The 22,076-nt window shown below is 42.9% G+C and overlaps 1 protein-coding gene and 1 pseudogene across 5 annotated transcripts in view; one reads left to right on the top strand and one right to left on the bottom strand.

The window, feature by feature from the left end:
• Positions 1–785: 785 nt before the first annotated feature.
• LOC124089744 (multiple coagulation factor deficiency protein 2 homolog) lies at positions 786–4,558 on the top strand (annotated as a pseudogene).
• Positions 4,559–5,258: 700 nt separating this feature from the next.
• Positions 5,259–22,076, bottom strand: part of Ttll4 (tubulin tyrosine ligase like 4) — a 46,047-nt gene continuing 29,229 nt past the window's right edge. For 4 of the 5 annotated variants that reach the window (XM_046439725.2, XM_046439724.2, XM_046439726.2 and 1 more), the window contains 15 exons: positions 19,744–19,865; positions 19,198–19,308; positions 18,784–18,860; positions 17,913–18,104; positions 17,731–17,813; positions 17,377–17,505; positions 16,926–17,048; positions 16,533–16,631; positions 15,722–15,856; positions 14,719–14,862; positions 13,323–13,425; positions 12,485–12,695; positions 12,273–12,343; positions 11,435–11,520; positions 5,259–11,033 (listed from right to left, as the gene is read on the bottom strand). In XM_046439725.2, the coding sequence (XP_046295681.1) occupies positions 10,778–11,033; positions 11,435–11,520; positions 12,273–12,343; positions 12,485–12,695; positions 13,323–13,425; positions 14,719–14,862; positions 15,722–15,856; positions 16,533–16,631; positions 16,926–17,048; positions 17,377–17,505; positions 17,731–17,813; positions 17,913–18,104; positions 18,784–18,860; positions 19,198–19,308; positions 19,744–19,865 (1,942 nt within the window). In that variant the 3' untranslated portion in view covers positions 5,259–10,777. The remainder of the gene's footprint in view (positions 11,034–11,434; positions 11,521–12,272; positions 12,344–12,484; positions 12,696–13,322; positions 13,426–14,718; positions 14,863–15,721; positions 15,857–16,532; positions 16,632–16,925; positions 17,049–17,376; positions 17,506–17,730; positions 17,814–17,912; positions 18,105–18,783; positions 18,861–19,197; positions 19,309–19,743; positions 19,866–22,076) is intronic. The other variant, XM_046439728.2, reaches the window with a different exon arrangement.

Genomic DNA, 22,076 nt, shown 5'->3' with positions numbered 1-22,076 from the left:
ACACTTATTGCTGTTTGTCTTCATAATAGCCGCCATTCAGTAACTTTGGACAACACCAACATTGAAGGAATTTTTATGGAAGAATGAGTGTATGCATCTATAGTGAGAACAGTGTCTGAATCTAGAATAGAAACTCCTACATGATAGCTTAAGCACGATTATTTGTTTTGCTTAAGCAACCACTGTACAGAGAGAACTGTACTTTTACTGATAATATTTCTTTCAATGACTCCTATTTCACTTCTGAAATATATCATGATGAGATTGTCAATGCCAAAGTTCTTGTCCATGTCACAGCTCATTAGAAAGTTCATTTGTTTAGGATAGAGATGGATTCTAGAAAAAACATTCTTTTATCTCCAAGGATTTGGGCCTTTTCCCTTCCAGTAGGGGAAAGTGGGCAAGAATAATTAGTGATGTTGATCTCTGTGATATGATTAAGATTCTTAACACTTACTGGGCCCATAAATCCTGATTTTTTTTGGTACTGGGATTTGAACTCAGGGACACTCAACCACTGAGCCACATCCCCAGCCCTATTTTGTATTTTATTTAGAGAGAGGGTCTCACTGAGTTGCTTAGTGCCTTGACATTGCTGAGGCTGGCTTTGAACTTGTGATCCTTCTGTCTCAGCCTCCTGAGCCTCTGGATTAAACATATATACCATCACACCTGGCTGAATCCTGATTTTGAGTCTGTTCCCCCCCTCAAAAAAAAAAAAAAAGAGAAATGTGTCTTAAATTTTAGTTTTACTTTGCCAAAGAGCATGCACTCCAGGGGTTATCATGGTTATGGCCAGAGAGCTGAACACTAAGACTGACTCTGCCAGTGCCACCTTAGAGTAAGAACTGATGAACCTGGGAACTCCACTCCCACATACCTACCTGTGATGGGTTGAGTTATTTGTCCCCAACTCCTATCCCAGTTAATATATTTCTGTGCTGGTCCCCCAGTACTGCATAACGTGAACATTTTGGAAATAAAGTCCTTGCAATATACTTAGTTAAGATGAGGTAATACTGGAGTAGGATGAGCCCTTAATCCTCTATGACTATGTCCTTATAAGAGGAAAAATCTGGCTGGATATGGCAGAGCATGCCTGTAATTCCAGTAACTCAAGAGGCTGATGCAGGAGGATTGTAAGTTCAAGGTCAGCCTCAGTAACTTAGGGAGATACTCTCAAAATAAAATAAAGGCTATGGATGTAGTTCAGTGGTAGAGTGACCCTGGGTTCAATCCCCAGTATGACAAAAATAAATAATTGTACAGACATACACACAGGGAGGAGGATGACTGTGTGAACATGAAGGTAGAGATCAGTGTGATATTTCATCTATAAGACAAGAAATGCCAAAGACAGATCCTTCCTCATGGCCCTCAGAAGGAACCAATCCAGCCAACACCTAGATTTTGGGTGTCTAGTTTCCAGAACTGTGAGGCAATACATTTCTCTACCATTGTAAACCACTCAACTTGCTATATTTTCATGGTAACTCTAGCAAACTAACAGAATACCCAGAAGAATTGAAGACAGGTACTCAAATACATGTACACACAGGTTCATAGCAGCACTATTCACAATAACCAAAAAAAGGTGGAACTAGCAGGGTGCGGTGGTATATGCCTACAGTCCCAGCTACATGGGAGGATGAGGCAGGGAGGATCCCTTGAGCTTAGAGTTCTAGTCTGGCTTGGGCAACATAGCAAAACCCTTAAAAAAAAAGGTGGAAATTGCCTACGTGTTTATCAGTGAATGAGTGAATAAACAAATTGTGGTATATACTACAGTGGAATATTATTCAGCCATCAAAAGGAATGAAGTGCTGATACATGCTACAAAGTAAATGAATCTTGAAAATATGCCAAGTAAAATAAGCCAGACACAAAGGTCCCATATTATATGACTCCATTTATATGGACAGGTAAATCTAGAAACAGAAGATTGGTGGCTGCTAGGGTAAGGGGAAGAAGAGAAGAGGAGTGACTATTTAATGGATACAGGATTGCCTCTCAGATTGAAGAAAATGTTCTAGCATTAGGTAGAAGTTGTAGTTACCAATCTATGAATAAAATGAATACCATGTATTTGCTTTAAGATGTTTAAAGTATGTTAATTTTACCTCAATTTTAAAAAATGCTATCCTGAAAATGTGCAAGTCTCACATATTCATTTCAATGTGTTTTACAAGTGCATTGCCCATGTGACCAACACCCACCTCAAGAATGGAGCACTGCCACCACCCCAGGTTCCTCTTTTCTTATTAGACTATTAATTCCCAAGTGAATTGTCGTTCTGGCTTCAATACCCAAAGGTTAGTTTCTGGTTTTGAACTTGATGCAGGCAAACAATATGTGCTCTTTTGTATCTGGCTTCTGTCATTCATTGCTTTTAAGATTCATCCATCCATGTTGTTGATAAGTCAGAAGTTTGTGGTATTTGAGTGGTATTCAGTCCCAGTTTATCTGATCTCCTGTTGAGAGGCATTGGTTCAGTTTGATTTTATCAAGTTACAGAAAACATTTTGGTGGGCATATGATTGCTATTTTTTCCCATTTAGGGGGACTAGAGCACCGAGCAGTGAAATTATAGTCATAGGTGGATACACGTTAGCCTTGTAATAAATGGCTAGTGATCAGGGCTCTGAACCATTTTATAATTCACACCAGTCATGTGTCAAGCTTCAACTGCTGTACATTTTATTTAGTCTCTGCAGCCTCTTTAATTATTCTAGTGCCATCTCATTGTGGTCTTTGTGTATGTTTCATGGAATGGTATCTCCTTGTGCTTTTTAAAAACTATTTTAAATTTATTTTTTAGTAGTGGGAATTGAACCTAGGGGTGCATAGTCACTGAGCTATATTCCCAGTCCTTTTTATTTTTACTTAGAGACAGTCTTGAGAAGTTGCTGAGGCTGGCCTTGAACTTGCAATCTTCCTGCCTCAGAGTCTCAAGTTGCTAGGATTACTGGTGTGCACTACTATGCCCAGCTCTTGTAGAGTTTTTCTTAAATCAGCATTGGGCTAGTGGCTCAGTAGCAGATGTTCATGGCACAAGCAAGGCCCTAGGCTTGGTCCCCAGCACTGCAAACAAAAAACAAAAAACAAACAAAAAAAAGATTTTTACTTACAAAAATATTAAGTGTATAATCTGATGAGATTCAACAACTGTATGCAGTTATACAACCACAAACACAATGAAGATACATACTATTTCTAATGTGACCCTTTAGTCAATCTTCTTCCTCATCTATAGTCCCTGGCAACACCTGATCTGCCTTCTGTGACTATAGTTCACTTTTTCTAGAATATTATGGAATCGGAAAGTATATAGTCTTTCCTAAGAAAGTATAAGTCTTCTCTCCAGCTTCTTCTTTCAAAATGGTTTTTTGTTTTGTTTTGTTTGTTTGTTTGTTTGTTTTTGGTGCTACTGAAGATTGAATCCAGGGTGCTCTATTTCTAAGCTATGCCCCAAACCCCTTCCTCCCCCGCCCCCCAATTTTTAAGACAGTCTCACTAAGTTATTCAGACTAGCCTAGATCCTCTTTCCTCAGCCTCCTGAGTCACTGGGATTATAGGCCTGTATCACCACACCCAGCAGCAAAATTCTCAGGATTGTTCTCGCAAGAATTAATATTCTGGGGGGTCAGTGGGAGATGCTCAGGCATCAGCAGCGGGGTGGGACTGGGACCTGGGACCTAGGATCAAGTTACCGGTGACCCTGAGATCCCTGCATCTGCTCAGAGGCCCCTTCCTGTATGGCCTGCTCTGGGCTTTTTGTGCTTCAGATGCCAGGGCTGAGCAGCCTGGGGCCAATGTCCCCCATCCCGGCAGCCTGGGCTTCGATAAGAGCATGGTACATGAACAAGAGCATATCATGGAGCATCTGGAAGGTGTCATCAACAAACCATAGGTGGAGATGTCCCCACAAGAACTGCAGCTCCATTATTTCAAAATACACGATTATGATGGAAATAATTTACTTGATGGCTTAGAACTCTCTAGAGCCATCATGTCCATATGGAGGAAGAGAGTGAACAGGTGCCACTAATGAGAAAAGAACTGATTTACATAATAGATGGTGTCTTGAGAGATGACAAGAACAATGATGGATACATTGACTATGCTGAATTTGCAAAATCACTGCAATAAACATTATTTGGCTATCTCCAAGTTATATTCAAATGTGACCTATCATAATGTGATTGAATACTTTTGGTAATACAAAATAACTCATTTTTAACTACTGCTGCAGCATTTTGGTAAAAACTTGTACACTGGGGTGAAAAAGAGAAATAAAGAAGAGAAATGGGACATTTTGTGGTCCCTCAGTGCTGTTAAATCTCTCAATGGACAAGAGCTTGATGAAAGAATCCTCTTAAGGATATGGAATAACTGGAGCTGAGCACTCAGGAACTTAACTGTAGGATAATGCTCTTGATCTTAATCCATGCTACCTGAAAAGTAAGACAATAAGCTTTGCCAAGTGGACACACTTTCAGGGACAGTGAAGGGATTGAGTGAATGCCACATTTCCCCTGGTGGGATCCATCTCTTCAGATAAACGAGGTCAGTATTCTCTAAAGTTCCTCTGGCCTACATGATCACTTGCTCTGGGTAAGTGGCTATTTGTTAGGCCGTATCAAAGCCACAACAAGAAGAATATCAGATATTGAGTTCAGATGGCTACAGAGGCAAGGATTCTGTATCCTCTCATGTTCTGGAAATTACAGACCACTGGCCTAAGCAATTAACCTTTTCAGATTTTCAATATTTTATACAACTACTGCCACACCTTTATACTTTCTTTTCTGTCATCTTCAACTTGAGAGGAACCTTAATTTAAAGGTGCTCTCTAATCAATAGCAAATATTTTAGCCGTCTTAATATTTGTATTTCACTCGTTTCCAGGGTTTCCTTTTTGCAATTTTGGGACTATTTGGAATGTAAGGACTTGGTATAGCAGATTTAAACTATTGGCTGGCCTCGCCTAGGTGGGAAGTTAAAAGATCATTCATCAAACCCAGTGATTAACCCGATCCAAGTTCTGTTTCAAAGGAATGTTGTTTAAATTCCCTCTTCTAGCCTGAATGGATGAATTCTTAAATTTCAGGAAATATTAGAAAAGGAAAATCTCAGTATTTGAAAGTGAGAAGCAGCTGCAGACTGTAATTTGGTTTGTTGGATGTGGTAGACATGCTGTGATGGAAAACCCAAAATGATGGTTGAATGGGGGAAAGAAAACACATAAAAATGTGCTATAAGATGTATACAGGCTTATTTTCTTTATTAAGGTATTCTTCTAAGAAAACTTATTTGTAAAAATGATTTCCTGTGTCAAGTATTTGTGCAATCAGAGCTGACTTGTAAACTATTCTTGTAATATCCCATTATTCTGAAAGATGTATATAATGAATTCTGAATATATGACCAATAAAACTGATGGGACAAAAAAAATATACTCCTTTTTTAATGTATTTAAGTAGTATTCCATTGAACAGATGTATCACAGTGTGTTTATCAAATTGCTACACACCTAGTTTGTTTCCAAGTTCTGTTACTGTGAATAAAGCTGCTAGGCACATTTGCTTGCAGGAAGGGAATTACTAGGTCATATATTAAGGTTGTTTCATTTTGTAAGAAACTTATCAGGCTGTTTTTCATTTCACACCTGCACCAGCAATAAATACAAGTTCCAGTTATGCCAATCCCGACACCTGGTATTTTTGGGTTATTTATATATTGCCATTTTGGTGTTCAAGTGGTATCTCATCTCTCTTTTTTTTTGGTAGCGGAACTGGGGATTGAACACAGGGGCTCACACATGATAGGCAAGCATTCTACTACTGAGCTACAACTCCAGTGGCCCCACCTTTTGGTCTTAATTGCACCTCTCTGATTAATAAGCACTCTGAATTTTCTAAGCTAATTATTCTAAATCCTAACTTTTATCTCCATTGGATAGAATCAAAGTACAGTTGTCTCTTGGTATCAGTGAGGGATTAATTCCAGGACCTCCCATAGATACTAAATCCCACAGAAGCTCAAGTCCTTTACATAAAACAGCATTGTGCTTGCTATGTATAACCTATGCAAATCCTGCTGTATACTTTAAAATATGTCAACTTATACCTACAATGTAAATATTATGTAGATACACTGTATGGATGAGGGGACAGACTGTTCATGTTCAGTACCAACACAGCCTGAGTACATTTTTGATCCACAGCTGGTGGAATCCATGGACACAGAACCCAAGGCAGAGAGGAGCTGCTGTGTGTTTCACCACAGTTTAGTAATAGTAACATCCTATTATAACAGTATTATATTGCTATTGCATGCTGTTAATATTACTTTAGGGAAGTTTTTCATTGTTTGTAGTATGGGGGGTTGGACCCAGGTATACTCTACCCTGAACTACATCCCCAGACCTTTTCTATTTTTTGAGAAAGGGTCACCTAGTTGCCTAGTCTGGCCTCTAACTTGCAATCCTCCTTCCTCAGTCTCCTGAATTGCTGGATTACTAGGCATGTGCCATGCCAGTCTGGAAGAAATATTTTTGGTGTGTTTTAGTACCTATTTAAATCTGCACTATATATGTGTGAGGCACTTTTTAGATGCTTTACATCCAATTTAATCTTTTTTCCCCCAAATTTAATCCTTATAACTACCTATGAGTTAGACTTTAGTATTCTAGTTTACTAATGGAAAGCTAAATAGCTTTTCAAGTTTTTCTTAGCTTTTGCTGGCAGTCCTTTATGAAATTTAAAGTAAACATGGGTTTAAAAAAACACCACCCTGGTTCCTGAGCCTTCTGGGGTTTTCACTCATGTAAGAAATCTGCTAGACTAAAGCAAGAGTCCTTGCAGCTTTCATTGATCCAAAGCTGGTGAAGGAGCAAGTCAATCAAGCCGGTATAGATCCCTGGGTCCTGTGAGTATACAAACTTTGCCACAGGGGGTTGTCAGAGGGTCTGGATTTGGGATTTCAAGTGGTAAGATGAGCTCTTTTAGCCACACATGAAAACTATCAATGTTGCCAAGTCCCAAAGTAGATGGTGAATTAGAACAGTAGTCAGAAGGGAACCTTTAAGGGCAAATCAAGAGGAAGCAAGGAGGGGCACTCCCTGCTGCACTTGGGGATGGCCTTTCTTGAATAATTAATTCAACTGAGGGAGGTAGGTAGGAAGGTCCCTGTGCCCAGACATCAGCCCCCACCACTATTGGAGTGCCCCAGAGGCCATCAGGCATGTCCTCTCATTACTGTAATGGGAAGGCCAAATATCCTGACATCATGAGAATGTACCTACATTGACAACTGTCCCTTGGTATAGCTGCTAGGTCTGTGCATCAGTCCTTTGGTTCCTGCTCCAGTCAAGCTCCCTATCTTCTGTTCCCTGTGGATGCCTGGTGTTCCTCCTTTCCAGACACCAGGCACCCTCTTTTCCCTTGCACTTTTCTTAGGATAATCAAGTCAATTTACATCTCTATTTTTTTTGTACCATGGATTGAACCCAGGAGTGTGCAACCACTGAGTCGCATCCCCAGCTATGGGGATAAGTTTTTTTTGTTCTGAGACAGGGTCTTGCTAAGTTGCTTAACTTAGCAAGTTGCTAAATTGCTGCAGCTGGCTTGAACTTGTGATCCTCCTGCCTTAGCCTCCCAAGCATCTGGGATTATAAGTGTGTGCCTGTGCCCAGTGCACATCTGTATTTCCAATGCTTAATGTGCTCCCTTTCCCAGGAAATGTGTACCCTGTGAAATATTTAAGCAAAGATACAAATCTCTATTACAGCAATAATGTATTAGTAGAAGCAATAACAAAGATTGTGTTTCTTGTTGCACTAAGGTAAATGGGGGGTGATAAGTTATCGAGACCCTGTTCTGGCCTCTGCACTTCTATTTTTGTAGTTCTGGGGATTGAACCCAGGGCCTCACACAAGCTAGGGAAGCATGCTTTTGGACTGCTAAAATATCTGTAGCCACTCTGCTTCCTTCAATGAAAAAGTTTTAAATTTCTTGCCAAGAACAGGGCTTGGTAAGCAAAAAGAAGGAGCGATCTCTCTACCTGCTTTAATGTTTGGCTTGTTTTCACACCATGCAATGTAGGTATCATAATCATATTATAAAGAAACAAAACTTTGAAATATTAGATGGTATGCCCAAGGTCAGAACTGGGACTCAGTTGCAGAACTGGGACTCAGGGCCTAGGGCAGCTTATGAGGTCCATGCTACTTACCTTATTAGTGTTCAATCTAAGGAATCTAGTTTCTAATCAACCCTGAGTGGACTTGAAGCAAAAAGGAATAGTGACCACGCTCTCCACCCCAATCCTAAATCCTTACTCCAGTGCTCCAGAAATACCCTGTATTTCATTCCCTGCCTCCAAAGCACACACTCACCTACTTCCACACAGAGATTGGGTAAGTTATCAACTTGGGAAACCAGTTGATATATTCTGACAAACATTTATTCTATTATACTCCCAAATTCAAATTTCCAAACAGAGAACTACTTCTCAAAAACTTCCTTATTTAGTTGAATACTATATATTCAGGGTTAAACTAGGGGTACTGATTGCATAATAAGCAAGACAACTTTCTCTCAAAAGCAAGCCCCATTCCTTTCTCCCACCCAGCAAAACATACCTATCAGATAATTAAATGTAATGAAAATTAAAAACAGAATGTATAAAAGTGTTTTAAACCACTAAGAGCATTTTATATTCATCACTCATTTCCTAAGTTCTTTCCTCCTCCCCCAATATCCATCATACTGCAATGCTGGTCCCCTCTCCAGTTATGGGGATGGAAATGGGTTGGTTGTGCTATAAAGGGGCTCTCAGAGAATAGGCCAAAGAATTGAAGTTGGTTTCTAAGGAGTCAACCAGCTCAACCTAGGCCTCTATACCTAAGCTCTTGCACCAGAGAACTGGCAGGAACAAAGCTGTTAAACAGGGGCTAGTTTTCTCTTAGGAGGGCTGCTTAGGCCCTATGTCAATCTGCACTAGAATACTGCACCCAGGGAGGACCAGAGAGAGTTAGCTTTGATTGTAAAACAAATTCACCAGGACTGCCAAGGACCTCTCTCATTGAAGCCTGACTTTGAAATCCTTATTTGTTGAGTGGCAAGTGCTGCCCAGGACATTGCCACCACACTTTTTCACAACTCTCAACACAGCCTTGGGACTGACCAGCACATCCACCTACTCTGTGGCCTTGAGCCCAATCAGGCCTCTCAGTGATTTTTCTTGGGCCCCATCCCAACTCACCACAAACTCCGGGAGCCAAGAAACATGGGTATCTCTCAAAGCTCAGAGAGGAGGGCAACTAAAGAACAGGGTGAAGTTGAGAAACTGCTGAGCTTCTGCCTGATGTGTAAAAGGCAAACCTTACATGGATTAGAGACATGGGAAAACTGGCTCTATGTATGTACTATGGCTGCTAGGAAAACTAAATAAAGGGATTGCAGGAGCAGGGGAAGAGGTGAGCAACCACTGGGAAGTGCTGGGTAAGAGAGGACCCTAGTTCAAATGCTAACAACTTTTCTGATCCACTCCCCCGTGTGCTTCCCCCAGGCTCCACATTCTACAGAGGCTCAGGTGCCTGCATATTGAGGACTGTGTGTGTAGTTCACGGGCTCAATATGTTAATACTCACGGTTCACCAAGTCCTGGGGAGGGAGGTAGACTCAGTGGAGTATGAGCTTAGTCAGAGGTCTGACTAGAAGCCCACCCTATAGTAGTGACTGCCCTGAAACCTACCTGCCAAGGTATCAGAACCTACTTGCTATAAAGAGGAACACAAGCCTTTCTTCCCCTCCTTGGGGGTATTTCCTTTGACATGTGAACTTAGATAATAGCAACTGGGGTCACCCAAGCTCCTTCACTGGTGCCACAGGAAAGCCACAAAGTTCACAGAACCTCCCACAGGATGCCAAGGGCTGAATGTCCATGAGAGAAGTCTACAAGTTTGGACAAGGAGCATGTGAGGTCAGAACAGCAGCACCCTGGTCTCCTGGCAGGGTGGGTATGTGAAAGGAGCAATGGTGGAGAAGCTCTCAAGACCAGGATGTCAGGAAATAGATTCAGTATGTCACAGCCCTCCTGACTGTCTACTGAGGAAGTCTGAAGGTTTCTGAAAGTGGCTCCTCAGAAGAGTGGGTAGGGAGTCGGGGAGGGCAGACCTGAGAAAATAAGGACATTCAGAAGAACCCCTGGATCATAAAACAAAGGATTTCTGGCCCAATTATGTTTAGCACATTTTCTTTTTCTTTTTTTGGCAGTACTGGTGATTGAACCCAGGTGCTTTATCACAAAGCTACCTCCCAGCCCTTTCTATCCTTTGAGATAGGGTGACTAAGTTGCCCAGGCTGTCCTCAAACTTGAGATTATCCTGCCTCAGCCTCCTAAGTAGCTGGGACTACAGGTGCATTTTTTTTCTCCACTTGAAGACCAAGGCCACAAACAAACCACACATGGCTCTCTGAAGACAGAAACCAAACCCTGTTTTATAAGGCTGCTTGGCTGTCACCCACTTCTCTACGGAGATAGGAGGTGCCAGTCAGGCAGACAGGTGACAGAGGGTGAACCTTCCTCACCTTTTCCCCATCACCACCACCCCGTCAGCCCTCCAGATACCCATCTCTGCAATACAACCACTTCAAAAAAATACTCTGATGAGGGGCAATGTGGAAGGGTAGCAGGGGTCAGGCGGGTCAGCAGGATGGTTCCCATGAGGTAGCTGACACGGGTGCTCCTGGGCAGTGGCTGTGAAGGACAGTCATGGGCTCACAGCAGGCAGGAGGGAGTCACTGATTGACTGGGAAGTGGAGGAAACAGAAAGTCTGGAAGTCCGCCCAGAGTACTTGATCACAGGTAACTTCTGGGAAGGGCCGGGCTCTGTGCTGGTGATCTCACTCTCCTTTAAGCAGATGGGTTTCCTGGGGAAAGGGGGAAGGCCAACTTGAGTCTTCTTGGGCTTGGGTATGGTCCCGTCATCAGATGAAAATAGGTTTCCCTTGGAGGAGCTGTTCTTTCTGAAGGAAACAGGTGTGGAAAGATGGCTGAGACACTGTGCAGCAGAGACTTACTTTTGAATTGCCTTCCAGATATGGGCCAGGCACTCACAACATTATGTACTATAGATCATTAATTACATGGATATATTAATAACCATAAAATATATTTTATTTACTTGAAGGCTTGAGAGCTCAGTGCAAGTGTGAATGTGAGTGAGTGGAGCAGAGCCAAGTACTTTAATTTTGCGCTCCAGCTCACTTTTGCTGGGCATCCTAAGAGCCACCGGGAACAGGATATTGTGGCTACATATACGACATTCCTATCAATCCCCAGATAGAGAATGCTCAGTCTAGGAAAAGAGGAAGAAAGAAAGCTCCCCAAACTCTGTTAGCCCTTCCTTTGCTGAAGCCACACTCACCCCAGCTTGCCAGGCTCTGGTCTGTAGAAGGCACTGAGCACTCCATCACCCTTTGGGGCAGTCACAAGTGATGTCGGCAGAGACCACTAAGAACAAAGGAAGCAACAGGCAAAAAGGGTGTCAGGCAGAGGTCAGGCAGGAGTGTCGGGGGGCCAAAGACTCTTTCTGCAGCTCTCCCATTCCCTGACCCTGAGCCCATGGGGTAAAAGTTTTGGCTCTCTATTTAGTGAGAAAAAAGTTTGAGGCCTGCAGAGCACTTTTTTGATCCTTGAAAGAAAGGAGTCCAGACAATCCTAAAGCCAATCATTTTTTTTTCAAAGGTAAGGGTCATGAGATACAGAAGCAGGGCCTAGGGGTAGGGTACATATAGCCCAACCTATGCTATACTTTCTTTTTTGATGGTATCAGGAAGTAAACAGGCGCTCACACACTGAGCAACATCCCAGCCCTTTTTATTTTTTATCTTAAGACATGGCCCTGGGGCTGGGGATGTGGCTCAAGCGGTAGCACGCTCGCCTGGCATGCGTGCGGCCCAGGTTCGATCCTCAGCACCACATACAAACAAAGATGTTGTGTCCGCCAAATACTAAAAAATAAATACTAAAAAAAAAAAATTCTCTCTCTCTACCTCTATCTCTCTCACTCTCTCTTAAAAAAAAAAAAAGACATGGCCTCACTAAGTTGCTGAGGCTGGTCTCAAAGTTGAACTCCTTCTGCCAGCCTCTCAAGTTTCTGAGCTTTCAGGCATGTGCCACCACACCCAGCCCATGCAGTACTTTTAATGCAGAAGAGGGTGGGCCCTGAAAAAGAGCTGTTTTCCCGCCCTGGCATAACTCACCAGTGGAACAGAATCAGAGATGACTCCTGTGTGGAACCCTTTGTAGCACCAACTCCGAAGCAGATCTACTCCTAGGGCAAGATGAATGGGGTTTGGAACTTAGTAGGGAGGAACCAATTGGCCCATTTTTTCCAGAGAAGTCCATTTCTTGGGTTAATAAGATCTAATCTCTCACTAAATGTAGCCTCCTGTGGGCAGGAAGGGCACATCACCTTTGAGCTTGTTGCCATGGTACTTCTGCTCCCACTGGGTGGTGAGAATGTTGAAATATCGTGGCTGCTCAAAAAAGCGGAGATAGCGAGAAGAGATCCGAGAAGGAAAAATTCGTTCAAATTGACCACGACGAGAAAACTCATCCTCCATCTCAACTAGAATCCGAACATCATCTGGTGTCAGGACATCCAGCACGGATGCATAGAAGTCCTATGGTCCAAGGAACAGGGAAGAAGAGGGTGTGGCAGATAGTGTGAGCCAGAGGCAGAGAATCAAGAAGCTGGAGACAAGAAACACAGTCTGGGGTCCAGGTGTTCCAGAACCCTCAAAGGACCACTAGCTTTGCCTGGTGAGCCAGCTCTGTACCTCATTGGTTTCTAAGACCACTCAACTTAGCTAATGGAGGAAAATGCTCTTGACTGGGATTGGAGGAGCTGCTGGGGCTCTGAGATTAATTGGTTTGTTAGATGGAGTTGCAGTCAGGGTCCAATAACCAGGACCTGGCACCAGCATTGTGCCTGCTACTCTGTCATCTGGCTCCCATATCTGCTTTGAGAAGACCAAGCCTCCCAGGCTCTTGCTGTACTCCCCAGGGAAAGACACCATGTGAGTGAAGGTCTACAGCTCTGACAAGTGAGCCAAGAGCACTGGCTCTTAAAAATGTGGCAGAGACTATCAGCTCTCCCCCAGAATAAGCAATGTGCCAACATACCTCTACACGTCACAGGATCCCAGACCTCGGTTAAGAACCCTTGCTTTAGAGAGAAGGATAGCTGGTTTCCCAAATGTTTGGTCAAAGGAGCTTTCTGCTGAGACAGGGGAAAACCAATCTCCTACCTGGTCAGGAATTTTCTGGGTCAAATAATAGGCTTTCTTCATCTTCTGTGCTGTAAAATGCTCTGGTGCCATTCGACATTTGTCCCTGGGAGAGCTGGGCAGGCTAAGACAGGGGATAGACAGAAAGCAAAGGAAGAGTCAGCAGCATCCCTCCTGAGGAATTCAGAGAGGTCCAGCCCAGGAAGACACACTTCCTAGGAGAAGACAAAGACGTTGAAAGATGTTTATCACTTGAGTGGATCACACTAAAATGCAATCCACTCAGGCAGCCTGTCTGAAAGTCATCCAGAACCATGTACCATGGAAGAACTGAAATAGCACAAGATATCCTCTCCTGAATTTAAGAAAATAAATAAAAAAGGAGTAAGCCTGATTGCTGTACACTTTGGCTTAGTTTAATTTAGTGAAAACTTACCACACACCTACTGGCTGTATGATCCTGGGCAAATAACTAAACCCCCCTGCCCTGTTTCATCATCCATGTTACTATGATCACCGTTGAGAAAGATGATGATGACTGAAAAGCAGTCCTGCCTCCAAGGAGCTTACAGTATGGCAACTGGAACAAGTTAAATGACAAATAACCACAGGACAGAGCCAAGGATAAGTCAACAAGGTATAGAGTAGAGAAAGCAAATTTTCTAACCAGGCAAATCAGGATTTTATTTCTATTCGCTACAACTGTCTAGCTGAATGACCCTGGATGGGTTGCTTAATCCTAGGGATCTTCAGTTTCTTCTTCTGTAAACTGTGATACTGATAGTAACCTTTAGGGTTGTGAGAACGTTAAAGATGTTTCCTTACACAGCAGAGGCATTTAATAAACATAAGAGTAGCCCAGTGCTTTGAGGTATACCCTCACTAAGCCCACACTAAGCTGGCTTCATGAAGATGTTGTCTGCAGCGAGGCTCTGGTGGGTGGGGGTCTGGCTAAGGAGATTTCAGAAGGAAGATACCCCATGAGCGGAGGAAAGACATCAAGGGGAACAGCAAGAAGCAATGAACTTTTCAGAGAACGAGATTGGTCTAACTGGTCCTCAGGGATCCTCCCAACCTTGAGCTTCTGTGAGTGATCTTGTCTGTCAGAGCACAGGAGCCAGGAAGAGGAGTAGAGAGAAATGCACCCAGGAAAAGGAGGCAGGGGCCTCGAATGTCCAGATAAGGAGTTAACTTGGTTCCCAGGCCGTGTGGAGATTCCTGAGCAGGAGAGCAAAATAACCAAACTTACTTTTAGGGATACTAATGGCAGGGATGTGCAGATGGATAGGAGGGGCAGACTGAGCCGCAAGGGATACAAAGCAAAAGCAAAAGAAAGGATCCAGAATCTATTCCTTCCCAGAATCACAATGAGCTATTCATGCAGCCAGCTAAGCCTCAGGGAAATAAGGAGGCTGACCTGGTGCTGGAGCCACTGGAGCTGCTGGGGCTGCTGGAGTTGGAAATATCCTCTGCATTGGGCAGAACAAAACCAGCCAGATTCAGAAGGTCTCGGATCATCTGGCCTTTGATGTTGATGTCCAGCTGAGAGTTGGAGTGGAGGCTTTGGGAAAAGATGTACACTGTGGTCAAAGCAGCACTTCAAATAGTTTCTGATTCTATGTCCAAGTCAGGGCTAGCCCCATTTGGCTTTCCTGGGACAAAGCTCAAGCATCATCACAAAAGTCTCTTATACCAAGACAGTGAATAATTTGCCCAGCTGTTAAACCTGCCCATGACCTTAGTTTGCAAGAGGAAAACAAATAGTAGGGATTAACTTGAAAAGAGCAACTTTTTTTTTTTAATTTCTTACATACATGACAATAGTGGAATGCATTACAATCATAATTATCCATTTACAACACCATTTTTCGTAATTCTGTATGTAAAGTATGTTCATGCAAAACTATGCCATTATACATGTGCTCTTATTATTTTTTTGCATTACAATTCTTTTTTTTTTCTTTTTTTTTTTTTGAGAGAGAGAGAGAGGAGAGAGAGAGGAGAGAGAGAGAGAGAGACAGAGATTTTTTTTTAATATTTATTTTTTAGTTTTCGGCGGACACAACATCTTTGTTTGTATGTGGTGCTGAGGATCGAACCTGGGCGGCACACATGCCAGGCGAGTGCGCTACCGCTTGAGCTACATCCCCAGCCCTACAATTCTTAATTCACCTTTATACCACAATTTATCATATCTCTGATGAAAAGAACAACTTTTAAAAACCCTCTACATTCTTGAAGAACCTTGAGATAATGGCAAAGAGTAAGTGAACGAGCAAACACAAACCATGAAGGTTAAACACAAATTCTAGGGAAGGAACTATGAACTATCTTCCCAAAACTGACAAGACTAGAGTGACAAAAGAATTCTTAGGATACGGGATCAATTCTATTGTGGGTATATTGAAAATACACTCTACCTTGGGGAAATATTAACTTCCAGGACCCAGGGCTTGAGGTTCTCATCTAACATGATGTCAAAACCGAAGAGTTCGTGGCAGCTGTAAGGATGTCGCACATATAGCTTGAGCAGGTTGGTCACATAGGGCTCTGATCTGGATACAGGAATAAAGAAGTATTCAGTCCAAAAGCCAAATGCCAAATGCCAAATGATTTCTCTGATTTAAGGATGCTGATCCATAATATGCTGCGGGGTGGGGATTAAATGAACTCTAGATAGGGCAAAGGGGAAAAGGGGAGGGAGGGGTAGGGAGGGAGCATAAAGGTAGGAAAAACAATGGAATGTGATGGTCATCATTATCCTAAGTACATGTATGAAGACATGAAGGATGTGACCCTACTTTGTGTATAAACAGAGATATGAAAAATTGTGTAATATAAATTGTAATGCATCCTGTTGTCATATATAACAAATTAAAATTTAAAAAAAGGAATAAAAAGCACCCTCCACCCAAAAGAAAGTCAAGTATTCAGTCCAGCTCCTCCCAAAGGTCCACACCCAAAGCTGTCCTGCCAATGGAGTGGCCCAGAGTTAGGCAGACAGAAGCCACCCAGGAAAAGTGGCTCAAGAGATTTGTGTGATCGGGGTCAGCTCCTGGGGTACACAGTTCAGCAAATGAGCAAAATTTAACTCTATCTAATCCTTACCATTCCCTGTCCTCAGAACAGAACCACAGCATGGTCAAAGCCCAGAGGATAGCAGCATAAGGCCAAAAAGAAATCAGGGGAGCTCCCCAGCAGCAGGCTCCACAGAGTGGCAATATAACTCACGAGATGATGGTTTTGACAACGACGTCCTTTATCTTTTCCCAGATGGCATCGCTATTAACTCCCTTCTGGCTCAGATAGTTCCACAAAGCCTTCAGTGCCCTGCATGGGGAGGAAAAGGGAGTATTTAGTGTTATATTCAAGAAATAAATGACAATGAAATGAGAAAAAACAGGGAATAAAAGACCTAATGGTATTTTTCTTCATCTCTTCCTTTGACATTCAGAATTAAGAGATGAACCTGACAACAAACAGATCAACTCTGAATTTACAAGTGCTTATGTAATCTTCAGTTGCTATAATACTCCCCTACCACCAGGCCCCTGGACCTACCAAGCCCCAGGACCCTCACACCCTCTAGGACTACATTTGACTGGGACACTCTGCATTCAGTACCATTTGTGGCCCTGGCAGGCTGTTTCGTCTGCATTGGCTTGGTACTCAGTATTCTTTTTATTGACACTATAGTTGGTCAGGTGCATGAACTTGTTACCAAGGCTCTTCATGGAAGGGGAATACCTGGAGACAAGAAGAAAGGCAGAGGTAAGACAGCGAGCAGAGAGTGAACCAAATATTCCCAAATCCTGAGGAGGTGAAGGACAAGTACACAGATCTTTTCAGATCAACAAGGACCAGAGAACTTTAACTGTCAGCAATCATCTCCTTTGTCCCACCTCAGCTGCAAATTCAGCGAAGTAGAGAACCTCATTTCCCATTCCCTCCTGCTTCCCCCACTAAGAAATATCACTAAATCATGTTATTTTCTGTTTGGCATCCTCCAGTTTTCCTCCCTCTGAGGAAAATAAGTCCCCCAAATTGTGAGGCAACACTTCACACTCTAACATACTTGCAACTGGCAAAGCGGACAAGTCCATCTGAAAAGAGGTAAATCCGTAGAGGATCGTAGGAAGTGACATAAACATAGATCCGCAGATCAAACTTGCTGCCACTGATGAGGTAGGGTTTGTGTAGATACCTGTGTAGAGGAAAGGCAGCTCCACATTCAGCCAGTGGGGCTTGATGGGCAGCTGTGTTAGGGCAAAAGCCAGTTCAAGGTCCCAAGATAAAGACACTAAAACAGTTGACTAAGGAAAGTTTCTGCAAGGGAGGACAAGAGGCCGAAGAACATTGTAAGAGAGAAACCTGGAGGTCAAGGAGATAGGAAGATGGGGAGAGGAATGTGAGCTACAGGTGGGCTCACCTCTGTACCAGGAGGGGCCTGCGCTTGGGTAGTTGACTCCACTTGTGAATGACCTGGATGCCAATGCCTCGAGCTGATGCTGGCTAGAGAGAAACAGAAGGGAGACAAAATTTGCTCCAGGCACAAAACTATGTTGTTCCCACTCTCAGACCACCATTTGTTGCCCACAGTGACCCACTCACTGGCTTCACAATCCACTTTTGGCGGCTGTTGCTCTCCCAGGCTTTGCGCAGGAGCTTGGAATCCTGGGGCAGGATAAAGGACTGGGGGAAGAAACTGAACTCCTTCTTGCCAAAGCGGCTCTGCATTCGAGACAGGTTCCGCCACAGTCGGTCCTTCCTTCCAATCTGGAAAGAACCTGGGAAGTGGTTTAGCTACAGAAGGGACCAAAAGTGAGAGCAAGGAAAGGTAAAGGTGAGACCACAAAGATGACAAGCCCCACTAGGCCATTCCAACTTCCTTAGCAACAGTGCATGCTCCTATTCCATATCACTGTCATTGCTTTATGGTTTTTACATATACAACACTGAGCACTCACCAAAAGACATGTGAAACACAATTTTGATTAAGATAGGCATGATATCACCTTGAATGCAAATAAAAAGTGGTTGAAACTTTTTCCACAACAGCCTATGGAACAAGGACAGGAAAACACCTGGCCTTTAGTAAATCTGGACATAAGGGACTCATTTGGTCCAACATGAGACCAGAAGTCCTCTTTAGACATACTTAGCTTGGAGCAATGGAGGCGATGTACAATGGTTATTGGGGAAACATTATCACCTGAAAACAAACAATACATCTCAAGATACATTAGAGGAAAAAGTATTTTTGAGAGGTGGCAACTGGCCAAGACACTGCAACAGAACTGGAGTTGTGTATGGTCTGCTAGGGTCTCACCCTGTACCCCTCCTGAACTCCTCTCTATAAACCTTCCTCATATCTCTGCAGTTACCCTCCTCTCTCCACATCCACTCTCACTATTCCCAATACCACCCTCCTCTTGGCCTAGTCCAAAGTCCAGGGAAACAGCTCCTCAGAAAGCACTCCTACCTTCTGATGCTCTCGAATGGATCGGAAACTAGCAGACTTCATGTGGTGACCCCAGCAGCCCAGCCAGTCATCATTTCCTGAAGAGGGCAATTGGGGAGTCAATCCTGCTGGCAGCTCTGTCCCTGAGACAGAGGCCCCAGAAAAACCACTGAGCCTGGGCACAGCTCCCTGACTAGGTTTCCAAGAGTTGCCATGGAACTGTCCTACATGAGGCTCTGGGGCTAGGGACAGAACAATGATGTTCCGTCTCCCAACCCTGAACAACAGAGGGCTTAGCTATGCCACCACTATGAGGTTGGCAGCTTCAAGACAGGGTCTCCAGCTGTGCCCAAGGGGAATCCAGAGCTCTCCTCCTACCCAAAGCCCAACTAGTGGGACAAAGAGGACAGGCCCACAGTAAGGCGAGTGACTCACTCTTGCTGACTTTAAAGTGTGACCGTCCAATAGTCTGCTTGACAATGTTGGGAGTCACTGTGCTCATCTTCCACCGGAGCAGCTTCCTTTGCTCCCAAGGGAGTTTCTCCACTGGGGGAAAGGCACAGGGTGGGAGGTGGGGCAGGAGCAAGAAGAGCAGGAGAATTGTTTGGTGAGAAGATAAAAAAGACACTGGTGTCCATCCTTTCTTGGGTAGGCAAGTCCCTATGAATTGTTCCAAATCAGGTTCAAAAGAGCACACTTTGGGGAAAAAGAAGGACTGGGTGGGAATGAGAAGCAAAAAAAAAGGATGAGACTGAAAGAGGAAAGAAACAAGGTTAGAGGGTAGGTGCTAAGTCTAAGAATATGAGGCTGAAAAGGAACAGCTAAAGGACAGGCAAGAAAATATCCCCACCCTGGACCTATAACCAGGTGAGATCCGAGCACAGTGTGGTAACCACTGTGACAGCCATTCCGGAAGCCCCTTCCCACCTTTATCACCACCTCCTGGGGCTCTCCTGGACTTTGTCACTTGGCCATATTTACCTCTTTCATCTCGAGTGCCAAAATAGATGGTAGGAGGCACATTAGGGAAGAGACTGTAGATAAGGGCTGGTCGGACAACTTTCTCATGAATGGAAGGTTTGGTAAGAAGCTCCGCACAGTTCCTAAGATAAAAAACAAACGTGGCAAGTAAGGAAAAGCAACAGCCCTGAGGTGTCATAGTATTAAGATAGAATGATTCTCCCCCTACCCCACCTGTACTGGGGATCTAGCCCAGGGGTACTTAACCACTCAGCCACTTCCCCAGCCCTTTTAATATTTTATTTTGAGAAAGGGTCTCGCTAAATTACTTAGGGCCTTGCTAAGTTGCTGAGGCTGGCCTTGAACTTGTAATCCTCCTGCCCCAGCCTCCAAAGCCACTAGGAGTATAGGAATGTACCACTGCACCTAGCTAGATATAATGATTCTGAAAAGACAAGTGTTCAATAATTATTTTGCAAATATGAATCCATAAGATGCTAGAGCTATCCTACATACAGCCACACCATTAAAAGTTACCTAGAGACAAGATTTTCCACTTCATTAGATAATACATCTCCAAAACTTCCTGTGACAAGCCACAGGCTGGGAATATCCTTGTAGTTCTCAAAGAGGGAATGAGTCTGACGGGACACAAATAGAAAACTGCCACACTAAGATAAAGAGCTAGATGAGGAGAAAAAAAGAACAATATGGATAATCAAAAGAAGAAAACAATAAAAGATCAAAGAAGAGGTATAAAGCCAGGCATGGTGGCACACACCTGTAATTCCAGTGGCTTAGGAGGCCAAGGCAGGAGGATCATAAGTTCAAAGCCAGCCTCAGCAACTTAGGCAGACTGTAAGCCACTTAGTGAGACCTTGTCTCAAAATAAAATAAAACAAGTGCTGGGGATGTGGCTCAGTGGCAGAGTACACCTGGGTTCAATATCCAGTAAATCCCCTTCCCCCCAAAAGAAGAGATATAGAAATTTTTAAAAAGAAAAAGGGGAAAAAGCAACAGGAAGAAAAGAAACAATGATACTTGTAACTTTTTGTATTAGGTTCATATGAAGGCACAGATAGCTTATGAAACTGGACTTTCACATGACAGAGCCATACAGTTCTAGATCTCATAGACGCATAAGCCAGGATGCGGGGCCAGCAGACCATGGCGATGTTTACTGTTGTTCTAGCAATGGCTCAGCCAGAGCTAACTCAAAGGTAGTCAAAATAGTGAACAGTTCAACCATCTATCAGTACAAGCCAACTGGCACAGACCACAAGAATGGAAAGAACAGTCATTCCCCTCTACACTGAGCTGATATGATCCACAAATATTAAAAAATTTGATTTTTATCTTATAAAAAGCCACTTTTGGGCTGGGAGTATAGCTCAGTGGTAGAGTGCTTGCCTATCACACAAGTTCCTGGTTCTGATTCCCAGCACTGAAAAAACTATTAAAAAAAAAGTCACTTTACCTATTATCATTTTCAGTATGGTAGGAATAAGTATTATACATAAAATACTTCAACGTTCCAGATTTTAATGGATTTTTATTTTATTGGGTCAAATTAAATACTAACTCCTAGGTAAATAATTCCAATGAATTCACTCTATTCCTCATTTCCCAAAGATTTTCCTTCAAAGACTGAGCATCAGAATTTAAGATTGTTGAAAATCAAGAGGAATGAGTAAAGATACAGAAAAAAAAACAGGAATATAAAAGATAGTCACCCTAGAATAGTTCTGACAGTTTCCTAAAAAACTAAACATGCAACTATCATATGACCAAAACTGAACTCCCAAGTATTTATTTATGTTCACATAAAAATATGTACATTACAGAAAAAGAAAAAGGAAAAAATCTACATGATTGTTCACAGCAGCTTTATTCACAATAATAGCCAAAAGCTGGAAACAACCCAAATTTTCTTCCAACAGGTGGATGTTTAAAAACAAAACAAAATCTGTGGTATATCTATCTATATCATGGAATACTACTCAGCAACAGCAGCAAAAAATGAACTACTAATACATGCAATGACCTGGATTCAACTCTAAAGAACTTGCTAAGTGAAGAAAAGCCAATCCCAAAAGGTTAGATACTGATATCACTCCATTTGTGTAACATTCTTGAAATAACAAAATTACAGGAATGGAAACTAGTGAGTTAAGGGCAAGGGGATGAGAGTATAGGTGTCACTTAAGGGAATCAGGAGGGATTCTTGCAGTGATAGAAATATTCTGTACCTTGCCCCTGTCGATGTTAACTTCCTTCAATAATAATATTATGCTACGTCTTGCTGTTGTTTTGCAACAAGTTACAACATGAGAGAAACTGGGTAAACAAAGGAT

This window comes from Marmota monax, unplaced genomic scaffold (assembly GCF_021218885.2).
Source record: "Marmota monax isolate L192 unplaced genomic scaffold, Marmota_monax_Labrador192_F-V1.1 WCK01_AAM20220418_F8-fsc00041, whole genome shotgun sequence".
NCBI lineage: Eukaryota > Metazoa > Chordata > Mammalia > Rodentia > Sciuridae > Marmota > Marmota monax.
The sequence above is the reverse complement of the archived record's forward strand: the minus strand, read 5'-3'. Positions and strand labels throughout refer to the sequence as shown.